The 18,252-nt window shown below is 32.3% G+C and overlaps 2 protein-coding genes across 4 annotated transcripts in view; both read right to left on the reverse strand.

The window, feature by feature from the left end:
* Window positions 1–18,252, reverse strand: part of LOC127724219 (uncharacterized) — a 93,593-nt gene that overhangs the window by 71,893 nt on the left and 3,448 nt on the right. The gene's annotated exons all lie outside the window — the stretch shown is intronic.
* Window positions 5,113–18,252, reverse strand: part of LOC127724220 (probable RING finger protein 207 homolog) — a 107,461-nt gene continuing 94,321 nt past the window's right edge. For 2 of the 3 annotated variants that reach the window (XM_052231119.1, XM_052231122.1), the window contains exon 2: window positions 5,113–6,302. In XM_052231119.1, the coding sequence (XP_052087079.1) occupies window positions 5,372–6,298 (927 nt within the window). In that variant the 5' untranslated portion in view covers window positions 6,299–6,302 and the 3' untranslated portion in view covers window positions 5,113–5,371. Of the gene's footprint in view, window positions 6,303–15,471; window positions 15,505–18,252 lie in introns of those variants that run through there. The other variant, XM_052231121.1, reaches the window with a different exon arrangement.

Raw genomic sequence — 18,252 nt, forward strand, 5'->3', positions numbered from 1 at the left:
CCGTTCCGGTTGATTGATCATGTTGACAGCGTTTGATTTTGTCAATTTTAATGTTCTTTCCATTTTTGAATTTGCTTTGGAATTTGGTACTTGTTTCATTACTTATTTTATGGTGCAAAAGTTGTTTTTATATTTGACAGAATGGCAGTTTAATTTATGCGCAATCGTCCAAAAAGGTAGAATTAAAAAGCACTATTGTTATACTCTTTTGCTTAATTTTCATCTATTGAATGTTTCTTTTCCATTCACCCTTTTTTCATCACACATATTTGAATTAACAATGACCCTTTGGTACTTGTGTTACATTCTTGGGTACAAATATGATTTATAATAGAATTCTAATATTGTCCGTTTAAAATTTTGAAATTATAAAAAGAAAACTAAGGTTTCAAATCCTTTACGCAAATTGACCTTATATTATAGATTTATCTATTTTAGGTCCTTTTTTGTCATATCGCTCTTCAACCAACTGTTCTTATATACGGTTCTTTTACAACATTGCCTTTCAAATTTTCGGCTTTGATCGTTGCTGATATAGTTAAATACAGAAACGTATGAAATGTTAACGTGTTGTTTTTATTTTTATTTTATCACAAAATGTGTTCTGTGCCGAAAACATCTGTTGATACATACCAGTTAATATAATTAAAAGTTACATCTTATTTTGAAATTTCCTTTTTGTATAATGATGAAAATGGACCGATTTCTGTATTTATTGTCCTTACTTATTTATTCATAACAGATTCTAACTAAGATCTTTCATAAACACTTATAATAACTTATTAAGGACAAGCAAATGAAATAGTAGTGACGACGACTTAGGATGGTCCCAAATAATTGTTAGTTCGAATTGTTAGAATAGAAGACAATGAATGTCTTGAAACAATTGTATTAATCCAAATCTTACCTTGAATTGTAAAAATCTCTTGGAGTATGCAAGCCTTCTATTTAAACTGAGGTCATTTTATGTTTTTATACTGTAATTAATTATGCGAAAAATGTATTTTGATTTATCACCCATGTCATCGTTAAAAAGTTTTAGTTGTTCGCAATTCATTATAAAATAATAAAATGAACCTTTTTTTTAGGTCATAACACACTTTTGTTCGACCTTGTTTGCTGTAAATAAAAGAAGGTATGAGGTATACAACAGTGAAACAACGTTCCAAAATATAAAATAACCAACAAACACCCGGGGGCAACACACAGCCTTCAACAATAGACAGATATATATGCAATGTGTCAAGCTCTAATTCTTCCCGAATTAACGATAATTGGGATGTAACTTAACATTATTGTCAACACCTGGCATCAACTTAAACGTATCCAAGTAATAGAAAAACGTTTTGCCATAAAACAGCCCCCACTAACGAGATTCCTGACTTGGAAATGTGGTAGGGATTTCTAGATAGTTATCTTACCTTTAGAGTATCCATCAAAATACTAACTAAAGGTTCACAAAAACATCCGTACATAAAAAATAACAATTTACCGGATAACGGATAACAAAATATCATAAGCAGAAAAAAAACAATAGTACAATTAACATGATTAACAATTGTGTGCCATATTCAAGAAAGCTCGTAGTTATCGAAAACGATCACAAAGTAATTGAACTGTTCATAAAAATCATCCAGTCTATGCATTCAATTTTTATCAAATAGTCCGTTTCTATGTATTTGTGTTTCTTTATTCTATATTGGCTAGAGGTATAGGGAAGGGTTGAGATCTCACAAAACACGTTTAACCCCGCCGCATTTTTGCGCCTGTCCTAAGTCAGGAGCCTCTGGCCATTTGTTAGTCTTGTATGTTTTTTAATTCTAGTTCATTTATATGTTTTGGAGTTTAGTATGACGTCCATTTTCACTGGACTAGTACACATTTTTATTTAGGGTCCAGCTGAGGACCAACTCCGGGTGCGATATTTTCTCGCTGCGGTGAAGACCCAGTTGTGGCCTTCGGCTGTTATCTGCTCTTTGGCCGGGTTATTGTCTCTTTGACATATTCCCCATTTCCATTCTCAATTTTATGTTGGCGTTAGTTTTTGTAGCAGTTCAGTGTTTCTGTTGTTCTCTTGCTTTTCTTACAAAGTTGATGTGTTCCCCTCGGTTTTGGTTTGTGACCCGGATTTGTTTTGGTTAAATCGATTTATGACAATTGAACAGCAGTATAGTACTTTTACACGTCTACATAATTTTAAATTGAAAAGAAAAGGAACTTTTGTTGTATTATTTCATCAATAGATCAGCTATTTTACAGGTATCCCTAAACAAATCAAATGCAGTGATTAAAAATCAGCAGTGTGGCAATAACTTCTTCCAAGCAGAATATTAAGCCAAAGTGTATTTATTTTCAAATTGGACTTAAGTAGGACAATTTTTTAATCATCTATCACCGTGAAAAATGATAACTTGTTAACGACAAAACTGTACGTGAGAAAAATATTTCACAGCTTTATAATTATATAGAATTCACTTTTAATTAATTAAGATTGTTTAACAACAAACAATGTTTATATATCATCCAAAATAATTAATTCAACTTACCTGTACTGCCATATGCCATGTTAGGTGAACAAATTTATTTACCTTAATATAGCATACTATTCATCTATGTATTTGAGTTGTAAAAACTTAGTATTTTGAATGATTTTTACTTATAAATGAAGGAATGTATCTCCCACACTCACATTTTTCATTCCTTGTCCGTGTTGTCATGGTTTGTCCTTGTTTGTTTAATCAGCTCTTCAACAGATGTTTTATTATTAGCCTTATTGAAGAGACATTCGGTGTTGACATGAATATCAATTATATGGTCATTTTTATAAATTTACCGTTTGCAAAAGTATGACTTATTCGAAATACTAAGGATTTTCTTATCCCAGGCATAGATTACCTTAGCCGTATATGGCACAATTTTTTGGAATTTTAGGTCCTCAATGCTCTTTAACTTTTGTTTTGGCTTTCTAACTATTTGATCTGTGCGTCACTGATGAGTCTTATGTAGACGAAACGCGCGTCTGGCGTATCAAATTATAAGCCTGGTACCTTTGATAACTATTTACACAACATGGTCGATGCCACTGCTGGTGTTGACATGAATATCAATTATATGGTCATTTTTATAAGTTTACTGTTTGCTGTGCGTTTATTTTGACATTTTTACCTATTATGTCTGTTTGTTTTATTCACGCATCGTTGTCAATATAATGGAATTTGATGCGAATGTCATACAATTGAGAAGTTTAGCGCTATAAAACCAGGTTCAATGCACCATTTTCTACATAAGAAAATGCGTGTACCAAGTCAGGAATATGACAGTAGTTGTCCATTCGTTTGATGTGTTTGTGCTTTTGATTTTGCATTTTGATTAGGAGCTTTCCGTTTTGAATTTTCCTCGGAGTTCAGTATTTTCGTTATTTAACTTTTAGGATATGTTTTTGTCTGAGTTGAACGTCCATGAAACATGGGGCTTCACTTCCCCAGGTTAGTGGAGGGTTGGACACTTACTACACATGTCTGTCCCAAGTAAGGAGCCTGTAATTCAGTGGTTGTTGTATGTTGATATATATCATATTTGTTTTTCGTTCATTGAGATTGTAACCAAACAACATAAATAACCAAAACCAGTCATCTAAAGGGTAAAATATTTTCTTTACAAATGGCCAGGAGTGGTATCTATATCGCATATAAGTTGTGAATAAATCAAACAGAACCAATCTAAGACCTGTTATCAACATCAAAGTCTTAAAACACTAAAACTATATTTAATATGACATAAAACCCTGACGACGTTTCCGACTTAGGACTAGCACACGCATATGTGTAAGAAATTAACTAGTTTATTTTCAGATCTCAAGTTAATGCCAAATACGTATTTTTATACTATGTATATATCATTTGAGTGCCAGAAAATATCTGTGTGCTTTCCATTGATAAGGTATCAATTTGATGACAGAAAAAAGAATCAGAATCTAAATCTGCATTATAATTGTTTCATACATAAACTGAAACATTTGATGTGAACAACAACGTATAGCATTCGCCCTCTCTTTTAACTTCAGTCAAAAGGACTGTTGCCTTTTTTTATCGATCTGAAAATGTAAAAATAAATAATATTGAAAATATTCCAAAAACTGTAACGTTATCTTACGCTAGAAATTTGATGTTACAGACAATTTTGATACTACAATGTGGTATAATTCTATGTTTTTTTCTAAAGTATTGTTTGGAAGGAGAGCTTTTGATTTGCCAATTGTGTCTCCTGTTTTTTTTAAGTTAATATTTTTTTAATTGTTCCTTTTCATCTTCTTCCCTATTTTAGGCATCCAGAAAAAAAAATTTTGTAATTACTGTATCTCCTGTTTTATTAGATTTTCAACTATATGTAGATATATGCATGGATTATAAAGTGGTAAGGCCAATTTTCCCAGAACCATACGAGGGCCATTTTAAAATATTTGTTTAATTAAATAGATTATGAAAGTAAAATATGGAAAAAAAAATAAACAAAATCAGATAACAGAAATTAAAGTTATTCATTTGAAATCCTGTTAGTATTCAAGATCAACAAAATGTTAAATAAGGAAAGTCAATTCTGGAAAAGTTAACCTTCATTTCTTTTCATTTAACATCATACAAAAACGCGTCATTGGAGCGATTTGCAACTAACAATTCATTGGTAGATATGTCATAATGCACAGCCCTTGGGCATACCAGTCCATCTTCATATGACAAGAGTTGTCTGCAGCGTTGTCCATCAGGAGAGATCATGACCATATTGCAAGTATAAAATCCCACAACAAACACGTTACCATCATTGTCTACAGATATACCGAATGGAGTCAACAGAACTCTTTCATTACGGAACGTCCACAGTATGGTACCATGGTAGTCACAGCAGGTAACACTGATATGTTTATAGCTTATGTAGAATAGTTTGTCACCGAATGTTGTAACGTACGCAAAATCTTGGAGTTTGGTGTTACTAACATTGGTAATGGTTTCGTCTTTCAGACTGATCATCTTTATTCCTTTCTCCCCGGCACAATACATCAAATGTCCATCTTTGTATACTACTCCATAATTGTATGAATTTACTTTAACTGATCTCTTCAGTTTGTGCTTCTTTAAGTCAATTATATTAATCTGATTTGAACCGCCGGAAGTTACAGCAATAGAATCATCACCAATAAATACCACATCAGACGTTGGACCAACTTTCTTTATTTCGAAATCTTTCGATCCGTCAGACTCGAATACTCTTATCTTATAGTCGGTATAACTGGAGAATACCATCCTATCACCAGGAAGCAGTGAACAACCATGAACATTTGACAACCCTGTATTGATACGTTTCTGTAATTTCAGAGTCAGTTTGTCATTATTTCTGGTTGAAAGTGCTCCATAATCTGGGCTTCTCTATCCTTCCGTTTCTGAATGGAAACATCACAAGGATCAGAACTGACATTAATATCCCCAAACTTCTTTACGCTGGTAGTGATTTGCTTTAAAGACGTGCTAATCTGACATGAAATATTAACTTTATTTGTTGAGGCACTTATGGTAATTGATTGAATAAATTTGTCTTCGACTGCAATATCTTTTTCGATATTTTTCATGGTTAAAAATGTTTGAAGCTCGGACGCATGCTGTTTAATAATAGCAGTATTTTCTCGTGCTTCAGTGATCTCTTTTTCCCTCTGTTTTAGAGTAGTCAACAATTTTTCTATTTTACTTTTTTCTTTTTGTTCAACTTTCATTAATTCTTTAACCAAGGCATCCTGAAGTTTATCAAGGTAGTGATTAACGTTTCTCCTGGTTTGTTTTATTTCTTCTTCAATTTCTCTTTTCCTGTTTTCTAGAGATTTCAAATTTTCTTTCATGTTAGTGCTGAGTCGTTTAATATTCTCGACGACTTCTGTCAGAGTTTGTTCGACTTCATCCAAGGCGTTTGAAGTTTTTACGTTTTTTATGATTTCTTTAATGTCGGTTAAACCTTTACAATCGTTGTGATATTTTAAACATTTTTTACAGCATGGACAATCGTGTTTTCTACAGAACAGCTCGTATTTCTCATTATGAAGTTTGCAGTTTTGAATGATTTTCAAGACTTGAGTCGGTAACTTTGTGTATTCGGCGATAGAAACGGTTTTATGGCTTTTTGATGCCTTGGAAACTGCATAATGAATCTTACACTCTCCACAAAGTCCTTCGTCACAATTGGAACACCATACTACTGAATTTTTGGAAATCTGAAGAATATCACAAACACCACAGATACTCCAATTGGTAGCCATAATTCTACAATAGTTTGAATGTACTTAAATGAATACATTATCCTATTCAAACCGTCATCTAAAAATGATCACAAAACCGAGAGATTCTCGTGTAATTGAGAGTTCGACATTTGTCTTTTGAGCGGCAAAATAAGTATTTCATGCGTGTTCAGAACGAACACAAAATAAACAATACAGGAAAAAAAGTAGGTTCTGTAATTGTGGATGGACAAGTATTATCAGGCAATATTTTGAATTTCTATCTAAAAGAGAGGGTAAACATTAAGCCGCGCAACAGGTCATCTACAGACCGATCAATAATTGATGCTATGGGATATGGTTCTTCAACCAGCCCTGAACATGACAGTCATGATCTCAATGTATTTAACTTCATTATTTCGGTCGGACGTGGCTGTGTATTTATACATCCCTCACGGATTTCCCCCTGAACGCGAGTCTAATTGCCAGGATGGAAGAAGTCCAGGCTAGGTGACAATATCACTATGGTCGCCATATCACAGTTGGTGCAAATGTAAAACACTATACCTAGATTTTGAAATAAGGATTTCGGATCATTGTGGTGGATGGAAAACATCGAGTATGTAAATTCAAGCGGTTTTTTGTGTGTTTTTTTTTTACCAAAAATGCAATGTAATAAATTTTAACACACTGAAATGACTCGCATACTTTATTAATAATGACTGAATTTGTATTGAAAGTCTTTTAGATTGATACTTAGTAGACGTATCATACAAAATAATCAATAACCAAAGTGCATGAGGTCATGGTCAGTTGTATTGGCATCTTTTTAGTTTTAAAATCTATTAAACCTTATCTCGTGTATTTTCAATATTTTTCTGCAATATAAAGCGATTCAAAATCTTAAATCAATTATAGGTTATGATGAAAATGATGAATTGATTTTAACGTCTTGGGGAAAATATTACACAATTCCTGTCCTGAATTAGACCGACATGATGATGAAATTTGCTCGGGCTATAGTTCAAAAAGTGACAGACCAAATGTAATACATGTTGCTCTAATCTGAAGAGACGATCAATAACTCTCATTACGGTCACATGCTCAGGTAATTAGCAGAAAATACCAGTTTTTGGGTCGTGCACAAAAGTCAAACAAAAAGGCCAAAATCATTTTTTTTATTACTTCAGACTTGTACTTTGAATAGATACAAGTAACAAACTTTAGAAGCAGATATTTGTAGGTTCTAATTTAAAAATAAACTATACTTCTAGTACCAAAAAACCCCAGTACATACAGTTTGAAATAAAGAAAATTAACCATAAAGTTCAAGTTTTACTTGACAAAAATTCGATTACATAATTCATTTCTGACATTTTTGAGGTTTTTAAATATACAGTTTTATCAATTAAAACATATGAGCTGCGTCGAATAGAAATCGACCTTACGCAAATGAATATTCATACATCTGTTATCTGACGGGTTACACGACGGGTGCCACAGGTGGAGCAGGATCTGTTTACCCTTCCGAAACACCTGAGATCACCCCCAGTTTTACGTGGGGTTCGTGTTGCTTATAGTCTTTATTTTTCTGTGTTGTGTTTTGTGTACTATTGTTTGTCTTTTTTTGTCTTTTTTTCTTTTTTAGTCATGGCGTTGTCAGTTAATTTTCGATTTATGAGTTTGAATGTCCCTCTGGTATCTTTCGCCCCTCTTTTACTCTTTTTTGGATTTAACAACTCTATGCAAAGTCTGTAACTGAAAAATGAGTTTTATAAGGTCCCTACAAAACAGACTACAACTCATTATTCATTTCGTTTTGACATCAGTCAAAGTCTCAAACATGTACATTTATATGTTCACTTGCATAAAGCCGATTTCTATCCAAAGCAGATCATATGTTGCTAAACTTTATTAACTTAGTATACATGATAGCTCATGGTTAATACGATTAACGATATATTTTTCATCTGCTCTTTTTATGACATATTATCGTCAACTAAACAACCATAGTAAAGACAAAACTCCATACAAAATCGGAGGAACAAAAAAAATGTTAAAAAAAGGCAACATTGGTTAATAAAGTAAAACATTTAACGTGTTCGAACATATCTCGTAATAGTTGATCAAAATAAAATAAAAAATGGTAAACTAATTCTAGATTATTTAGTTCGATTTTGTGTTTGTGTTTGTGTGGATGACTGAATGATAAACAGAAATAATGAAACAAATTACATACCTAAATAAGTCTTTTTTAATGGAACATTTCTACGGAAAAGGAAGGTAAATGGTCACATGATTTAGTGCTGCTTGTAAGCCAGGGGAGATAATTACTTAAATACATTGAATAGAGATAATGTTTCCTCAGATATTATTATATGTATACGCTAGTGCAAAAACAAGCTTTCACACAACTGACTGACCTGGATTCCTTTTCAATTCGTATCATGATTTTTTATAACTTTATCAGATGATATATTTCGAATTTTAAGTGCATTTCGTTTGTATATGAAACATATAGATGAGGGTCTGAGTGTGTAGAGGTCTTCCATTTCTATACTGGTTAGTTTAGATGCCATTTTCTATATTTTTTTTTTTTATCATATTATTTCTTATTCTCTATTTTTTTTAAGACAATCTTTTATACTATATATTATTTTAGACCTTATATTCTACCAATTCACCCTATGTCTAGACTAGGTTTTCTTTCCCTTTCGTATTATGATTTTATATTACTTTTTTATCCGACAAATTTATAGTTTTTTTTATAAGGTAAGTGCATAAAGTGAATAGTGAGTGGTCCTTCGACATTTCTCAGTATATCCGTTATTTTTCTGTTTATTTGTTTAGCACCTCAAGGGTGATAGGCGAATAGAAACCTGATCACTTTTGTTAATCTTCAGACCGGCAGTCAAACCCTAGTTGAAGTGGTCATCCTTGTGGTTACGTTGGATAAAATTGAGAATGGAAATGGGGAATAATTTATGTCAAAGAGACAACAACTCGACCAAAGAGCATACAACAGCCGAAGGCCACCAATGGGTCTTCAACGCAGCAGGAAAATCCCGCACCCGGAGGTGGTCCTCAGCTGGCCCCTTAATAAAATTGTGTACTAGTTCAGTGAAAATGGACGTCACCCTACACTCCAAAACATATAAATGAACTAAAATTTAAAAACATACAAGACTAATAAAGGCCAGAGGCTCCTGACTTAGGACAGCGCAAAAATGCGGCAGGGTTAAACATGTTTTGTGCGATCTCAACCCTCCTCCTATACCTCTAGCCAATGTAGAATAAAGAAACACATAGCAATACGCACAGTAAAACTCAGTTTAAAAGAAGTCCGAGTCCGATGTCAGATTAGGTAACAAAAGAAACTTAGCAAAAGGACAATGATACATAAATGACCAAAGGACTACTAGCAGTTACTGACATGCCAGCTTCAGACCTCAATTAAACTGATTGAAAGATTATAACTTCATCATATGAAAATCAAGTACAATCCCTCCCGTTAGGGGTTTAGTATCATACCATCATACAATATATGAGAAGAACATAATCCGTGTCATGCCAACAACTGGTTTTAGAATAAATGTGTTTATTTCCGATGCAAAGACCCTATGAGTGAATCAATATTAATACCAAAATATGCAATCCTTAATGACTTGACAACAGTATCGTAACTATATTCTTTACGAATAAGTCTGTTTAAAGGTTTGGTTAGCTTTTGAGGTGAATGCCGAAATTTTTGTGCTTTGTAAAGAATATTACTATAAAATATTGGATGTGAAATACCCGAACGTATAAGATGTCTGCATGGTGATTTCTTTTTACGAATTATGTCCTTGTACCGATGATAAAATTTAGTTGATGTTTTGACCAGTTTGTGATATCGAAAACCCTGGTGTAATAATTTTTCAGTAATACATAGATTTCTTTCGTTGAAATCAAATACGTTGTTACATACTCGAGCGATTCGAACAAGTTGAGATATATAAACACCATAAGATGGCGGCAAGGGAACGTCACCATTTAAAATTGGATAATTAACAATAGGAAATGAAAAATCATCTCTTTTATCATAAAATTTGGTTTTAAGCTTCCCGTTAAAGATAAATATTAAGATCCAGGAAAGGGCAGTGTTCTTTGTTAGTATTAGCTTTATTTAAAGGTAGTTCGGCAGGATAAATCTCTTTAGTGTACATACTGAAGTCGTCATTATTGAGAGCCATTATATCATCTAAATATCTAAATGTGTTATTAAATTTTTGAATCGGATGTTGTTTCGATGGGTCTTTGCTGATTTTAGTCAAAAATTGTACCTCATAACAATACAGAAACAGATCCGCAATAAGTGGTGCACAGTTAGTCCCCATGGGAATTCCGATAACCTGAAGATATACGGAATCTCCATAGCGAACAAAAATGTTATCTAGTAAAATATTCAAGGGCAGTTATAGTATCAAAGCAGGTCCAATTGACATAGTTCTTTTGTTTGTTGTTACTAAAAAATGACCTAAAAGAGTTTGAACATATATATTCGCATTCCGACTTTTTAAATGCCCATTTAATGAGGTGTGTGAATTTTTTTCTTAATAAGATTATGAGGCAACGTGGTATATAGGGTAGAAAAATCAAAACTTTGAACAGATTCGAAATCACCAATATAAGAATGCAATTTATCAAGTACTTCAAACGAATTTTTGACACTCCCAAAGTAATTTATTCCACTTTCAAAGGCCTTATTTGAACAATTTATTACCAGGTTTTTGATTGTACCAAGTGTATTAGTAAGTAGAATAGATAGTTTTGTAGTGGAACAAAGGATTGAAAACGAAATAAATCTATATAAGTAAGGAGTTTTGTGCAGCTTCGGAAGCCAGTGCATAGTTGGAACTTTCATTGTATGTGGTTCTGCTTGTAAAGAGGTAGCTAAAAGTTTATGTTTGTTACAGATGTCATTTTCCGAAAATGGAGTCAGTTGGAATGTTGGAGAATTCGTGATTTCCTTTTGTAATACATCAATGTAAAATTTACGTCAAACAATAATAATATTGTTAGCAGCCTTATATGCCGGGACAAAAATATATTCCTTGGCGAGTTCTTTTAGCTTATGTTTGATACTGGAATTTGGGCTATTATGGTTGTTATTAGGAGTAAAATGATCTTTAAAATGTTGAATACGTATATCAACTATGTTCATTACCGAATTAAAAAAAGAATCTAATGATTTCTTGTCAGTTTTTTCTCGTTTTATCCATTTAGAGCAGTAAGTAAGGAGTGTGTCGTGGATGATGTTACGACACTCATTCCAATTAATAATTGACGGGGGACAATATTTAGGTCCTTTACTGAGGAATGATTTCAACTCTCGGTCACGAACGATGGTAATGCCTCCTGTTATAACATATGGGAATTGGGGCAATAAATGTATTCGGATTAGGTAGGTGTATTGTCACTGATATTAACATCTTTTCACACTTCGCTGTAATTAAACACATATTTCCAGGTAGATTTTTTGTAAACATAACAAATATAAGAGGGAGTTAAGTATTATCAAAATAACCAGGAATTTGTTCTTTAACAGAATGATCATTAACAATTATGTATAAATACACAGCCACGTGCGATCAAAACGGGAACGTGCAAGCAGAACCGTGAAGAGAAAGTATTCCGCTCTCTATCCGTAAAGGGTCCGTTGGTGGCCTGTTGCATGGCTTCATTTTTTGTCCAAATTTTATATACCCTAATTTTTTACAGGCAGTCCGAATTTCCCGCATTTCATCATGGTCGATCCCTATTATATGACCTACATATTGTAACTTTATTTAGTTTGTTCTCGTCCTTAGATATAGGAAGATGTGGTATGAGTGCCAATGAGACAACTCTCCATCCAAGTTACAATTTATAAAAGTAAACCATTATAGGTCAAGGTACGGCCTTCAACACGGAGCATTGGCTCCATTCATGCTGAATATGCATGAAATATTTGTCATTTGAAGTAAAGCAGAAAATCTATTATTTAGATTTTTGGGTCAATTATTCCTTTGTCTTATTTCAGCACTCAATAATCCTTTATTTTTTTTCATTCCTATTCCTTAATTTCTCTTATCGTTATATGCTCTATTATGTAAACCCTATCGGGATCCTCATTGACTGGTTGTGATTGGTTTTATTTTAGGGGATTAACATCAATAAGGCAGCAATCCAACAATTAAAAATATTGTTTTAAACTTGCAGAAAAAGTACAAATTACATACCAATATTAGTCTTTTAAATAGAACAATTCTTTGGAAAAGGAAGGTAACTGTCACATGATTTAATGTTTGTAAGCCAGGGGATATAATTCTTTAAATAAATTCAATAGAGATAATGTTTCCTCGAGTATGTACTATATATACTTGTGCACAAACAAGCTCTAACACAACTGGTTAACCTGGTTTGCTTTTATATCCATGTCATGATTTTATATAACTTTATTTATCAGATGATTTCAAACAACTTTTTTGTATAAAGGAAGTGCATTTTCCCATTCTAAATAAAATTATAGATATGAGGGTCTGAATATTTAGAGGTCCTTAATTTCTATATTGTTAGTTAAGTAATCTATTCTTTAGTTTTTTGCGTTCATCATTCCTTTGCTTTATTTCTCCACCAAATTATCCTTTTTTTTTTACCTTTCTTTGCCATTATTTCTCTGATCTTTATTAGCCATATTTTGGCAACCCTATTGAGATCCTCATTGATCATGTTGATTGGTCGTCTATATTTAGGACATAGTAGGTTGAGTTTCAGTCTGAATAACAGCTGGGATTGGTATCAATGAGACCGCAATCAAACAACTAATTTATTTGTTTTAAACTAACAGTAGTCAACATACAGTCTGTCAATAGACAAAATGTCAATGTCAAATATATAGCTCTTAATCGTCACGTTTTAAAGAGAAGTTCTGAATTAATTTCACATAAACTATGAACAGATCTGCGTTCAACACCAACTCTAAATGATAAAGGCATTCAAATATAGCTTACGACAAACACTGACGAAGTGTCTGAAAGTCGGAACGCCATACGGTGTACGGCAATTACTGACAGCTTACTGACTTGTGACCAGTTTTGGTGCCATTTTTGTTGAGCCTTCGACTTTTGTCGAAAAAGCGAGACATAGCGATCCTACATTCCGTCGTCGTCGTCGTCGTCATCGTCGGCGGCGGCGGCGGCGTCCACAAATATTCACTCTGTGGTTAAAGTTTTTGAAAAATTTAATAACTTTCTCAAACTATCCTTGATTTCTACCAAACTTGGACAGAAGCTTGTTTCTGACCATAAGATAATATTCAAAAGTAAATTTTGTAAAAAAAAATTCCATTTACTTTAAAATGGACTTAGTTTTTCTTCCAGTTAACATTACATACAGTCTGCAATTTAAGTTTATTAGATTCATAAACTATCCTGGGTTTTCAACAAACTTGGACAGAAGCTACTTACAATCGAAAGATAGTATAGAGAGGAATATTTTTATTAATTTTTTGGACCAGAAAACGGCAACTTCTGACGATAAGTTTATGGGAATCGCAAGTGTGCACAGAGGTAAAACACGATTGCTAGGCTCTGATACTTCAGAATATAAAATTAAATGTTCGCAGAGACCACAACCATCTGTTTTATCACTTCACACTTGTGCTACTTTGAATATATACTAGTAACAAAAGTTTAGGAACAGATATTTCTAGTTTCAAATTTAAAAAATAAACTATGCTTCTACAAAATAACAATAGATACAATTTCCTCGCTGTGTTGAAGACCCATTGGTGGCCTTCGGCTGTTTTCTGCTCTTTGGTCGAGTTGTTGTCTCTTTGACACATTCCGCATTTCAATACTGAATGTTATTGTAATAAAGAAAATAACTATAAGGTTTTACTCGACAACATTTCGATTATGAAATTTATTTCACCAACTTTAGAAGTTTCATATAGAGTTTTTGTAATTTAAACTTATGTTGCTAAACTTTATTTACTAAGTATACATGGTTTTTTCAACGTTAAATGTATCATGACTTACTAATATTATCGTTTAACTAAACAAACAAAATAAAGACAAAACTCCATACAAAATCGAACGGAACATTGAGAAAAGTTGAAATAGGCAACATTGGTTAATTAAGTACAACATGAGTTTATGTTTGAAAGCCAGAGGACTTACTCCTTTAGAGATTGAATCGAGACAACTTTTTCTAAGAAGTTATAGTGTGTATAAACTAGTGCACAACCAAACTCTCACATAATGATTGACCTGGTTTCCTTTTTTGTTTTCGTGTCATGATTTTATATAACTTTAATTATCATATACTTAGATTAAATAACTTATATTTTTACAGTATGATATCAGCATTAAATTTACGTGATTTCCATATTTTCCGAAATTGTGCTTAGCGGGCTAATATAAAAAAAAAATATTTACTGCTTCCGGTTATTTTGTAGAAGCATAGGTTTCTGATTTGGTATCGGCATACAACAACTACTGAAAAAGTTTCTGACTTTGTATCGGTATAAAGCAATTACTGTCGATATTCCTGACTTAGGATCGGCTAACGGCAACTACTGACGATGTTACTGACTTGGGACCTGAAAACGAGAACTACTGACGATATTTATGACTGTGGACCGGAATATTGCAACAACTAACTAGGTAACAGACATGGAACCGGTAAATGGCAACAACTAACGATGTTCCTAGCTGACATTGGAACCGGCATACGAAAACGATGGCGTCATTAATCATTCAGCCCTGTATTAGTCCGACATGACTAGGTAGATTTTTTTTGTCATTAAAACTTATCATGCTTATGTTGCTAAACTTTATTTACATAGTATACATGGTAAATACAACGTTAGATATTTTATTACTGACAAATATTATCGTTTAACTAAACAAACAAAATAAAGACAAAACAAACAAAGTAAAGACAAAACTCAATACAAATTCGAAGGGAACAATAAAACAGTTGAAATATGTCACATTTGTTAAAGTAAAAAATCAACATGTTTGAACATATCTCAAGTAAAAAGAATTGAACGATAGTTGATTAAAATAAAAGTAAAAAAGTAAACACATTCTAGATTATTTAGTTAAATTGTGTGTGTGTTTGTGTTTGTGTGGATGTCTGTTTAAATTGTAACAGTATTATACAGAGAAACAATGATACAAATTACATACCTAAATAAGTCTTATAACATGTATAAATAGAACATTCTTTGGAAAAGGAAGGTAAATTGTCACATGATTTAATGTTGATAAGCCTTAAAAAATTGAAGGAGATAATGTTTCTCTAATATCGTTTGCTTACACAAGATGACTTGTGCACAAACAGACTTTCACACAACTAATTAACCTGGTTTCCTTTTGTATTTGTATCATGATTTTATAATACTTTATTTATCAGATTTTTTTAAGCAGTTTTTTTTATATAAAGTGGATTTCATGATGCTAAACATAAAGACAACAGTCTGAATCTGTAGAAGTCTTCCATTTATGTACCAGTTAAATGTAATGTCGTTGTTGTCAGTTCATTATTTTATGTCCTTTTTTTCTAACTATCCGCCCTATATCTCCACTGGGTATTTCTTTTTCATATTATAAATTTATATTACTTTTTATCCGTCAATTTCAAAAAGACTTATCTTTATTTCTGCACCCAATTACTAAGTAACCTTCACTACAAAAGTCCAAAAGTCTGAAAAGACCAATTTTTGTCTTAATTTGCATGAACAATTACTCGACATTCTCCAAAAGTATGACTTGTGTCTCAATTTTTCTAGACAAATTCTGATTTATATTAAATTTACTCGACATTCTGAAAATGATCTTAATATTTCTTGACAAATTCTTGACATTTGAATACTGCCTTAAAATTTCTCGACAGATTCTCGACATTCTTATTTTTGATTTTAGTATGGCTTGACAAATTCTGAACATTTTGTGTTGTGTCTTAAATTTACTTTGACAATTCTGAGTTTTTTTAATCATGACCAATATACATGATATAATTTTATCTTTATTTCTCTTCATATAATCAGGAACATACATACTGATAATATCAATAAAATGTCATTCAAACTAGTTTTACAGTGATGCCAGTGTATCAAACATGTATTCTGTCACTTCAAATTTATTATAATCGCATTCATTTTATCACAGAATGGTACAGAATGCAAAAGGGTAATAAAAAAAAAAATGACGCTGATTGCATTCCCAAATTCAAAACCATTATAAAACACTTCACATCAAACAAATCACACTTATTTTGGTCATTTTATATGACAAAATATATCTACTTTATGATAAAATTTGTATTTATTTACGATTAGAATTATGTGGTTACTTTATTGAGCAGTTCCAATAGTTTTTCAGTCAGACGCCACCAAAATCCATAAATCTCGCAAAGTCTCGAGGAGTCCGAGATTATATCAAATTCATACTGAAAAGCCTATCAGATTCATTTCCCGTTATATATACTGTTCCCAGATATAATGTACTGTTGTTTCAAATTACACTTATTACAACAAAAAACCAAAGTTGGGCATGTAAATATAAGATAATTAAAAATTTGGGTATGTAAATATTTTTATAAATACAAATATCATATGGCTATGAAGTTTAAAGTATTAACAATACAAATGTGGGTATGTTGATATAAACCAGTTTAAATGTGGTTAATTATATATAATTAAAAATGTTGATTCCTAAATCTTATAGATAATTGCTAAATGATTAAAACCAACCATATTGTAGACATATTTCATTCTACGTGTATGGTATTCAATGTTAATATGGTAAATAAACAATTATTGTACCAAAATGTGGTTTTTATAAAAATCAATGTATTATTGAATGCTAATTCTTCCAAGGATTTGCATAGTCTTACTTTACAAATCCTTGATTTAAAAGAAGAAAATTTGTGTTATGTCATCTGTTGCAATATATATTAAGTATTACATGTGGACAGGATGTTCCCAAGAAAATTAAGGTATTCCAAATAAGTTATACACACCCCAGGGTACATGCGACTGTCATATGGAAAATTACTGCTTTACCTGTAATCAAGGATTTGTATAGTAAGATCTTACTATACAAGTCCTTGCTGTAATCAGCTATGCAACTTATCAGTTGACTGATCACTACAATTTTAAAAGTTTGTCGTTAGATCAAAATAAAAATCTTCATTTTAATTAAAAATTTTAGAACTAAAATAGATTGTCTTCATCAAATTATGAAGTGAAGTAATTTAACATTATGGAAAGCCGATAATTTCCCAAATATTAAAAAAAAATTATTATCTACTCCGGGAAAACTGTATTTATAAAGGGTCCTATCAATGATTTCTATAGAAATGGATCTCACACAGACATGCATGATTAAGATCTAAACATTTTTTTTTTGTTCTTTGATTTCTTGAGAAAAAATCAGATTTGATCCAGTAAAAAGTATCAACAGATCAAGCTATCTAAAATATAGCAAAGGTATTATACTATAGATTTTACCAACGAACAAACGACAATTTTCAACCGTCTAACAATGAGCCGTTTATACTTGATGTGTAGAACGTTCAAAATAACCTATATAGACATACCCATAGCCAGACCCATAGACAGATCCATAAATAGACCCATAGACAGACAGACCCATAGAAAGACCCACAGACAGTCCCATAGACAGACAGACCCATAGACAGACACATAGACTGACCCATAGATAGACAGACCCACATATATACATACCCATTGACAGACCCACATATATACATACCCATAGACAGACCCATTAACAGACCTACAGGCAGACCCATAGATATATATATACCTATAGACAGACACATAGACAGAAAGACCCATAAACAGACCTACAGACAGACCCATAGATATACATATCCATAGACAGACCCATAGATATACATGCCCAAAGACCGACTCATAAACAGACCGAACCATAGACAGACCC

Source organism: Mytilus californianus, unplaced genomic scaffold, assembly GCF_021869535.1.
Source record: "Mytilus californianus isolate M0D057914Y unplaced genomic scaffold, xbMytCali1.0.p SCAF_14, whole genome shotgun sequence".
In the NCBI taxonomy this organism is placed as follows: domain Eukaryota; kingdom Metazoa; phylum Mollusca; class Bivalvia; order Mytilida; family Mytilidae; genus Mytilus; species Mytilus californianus.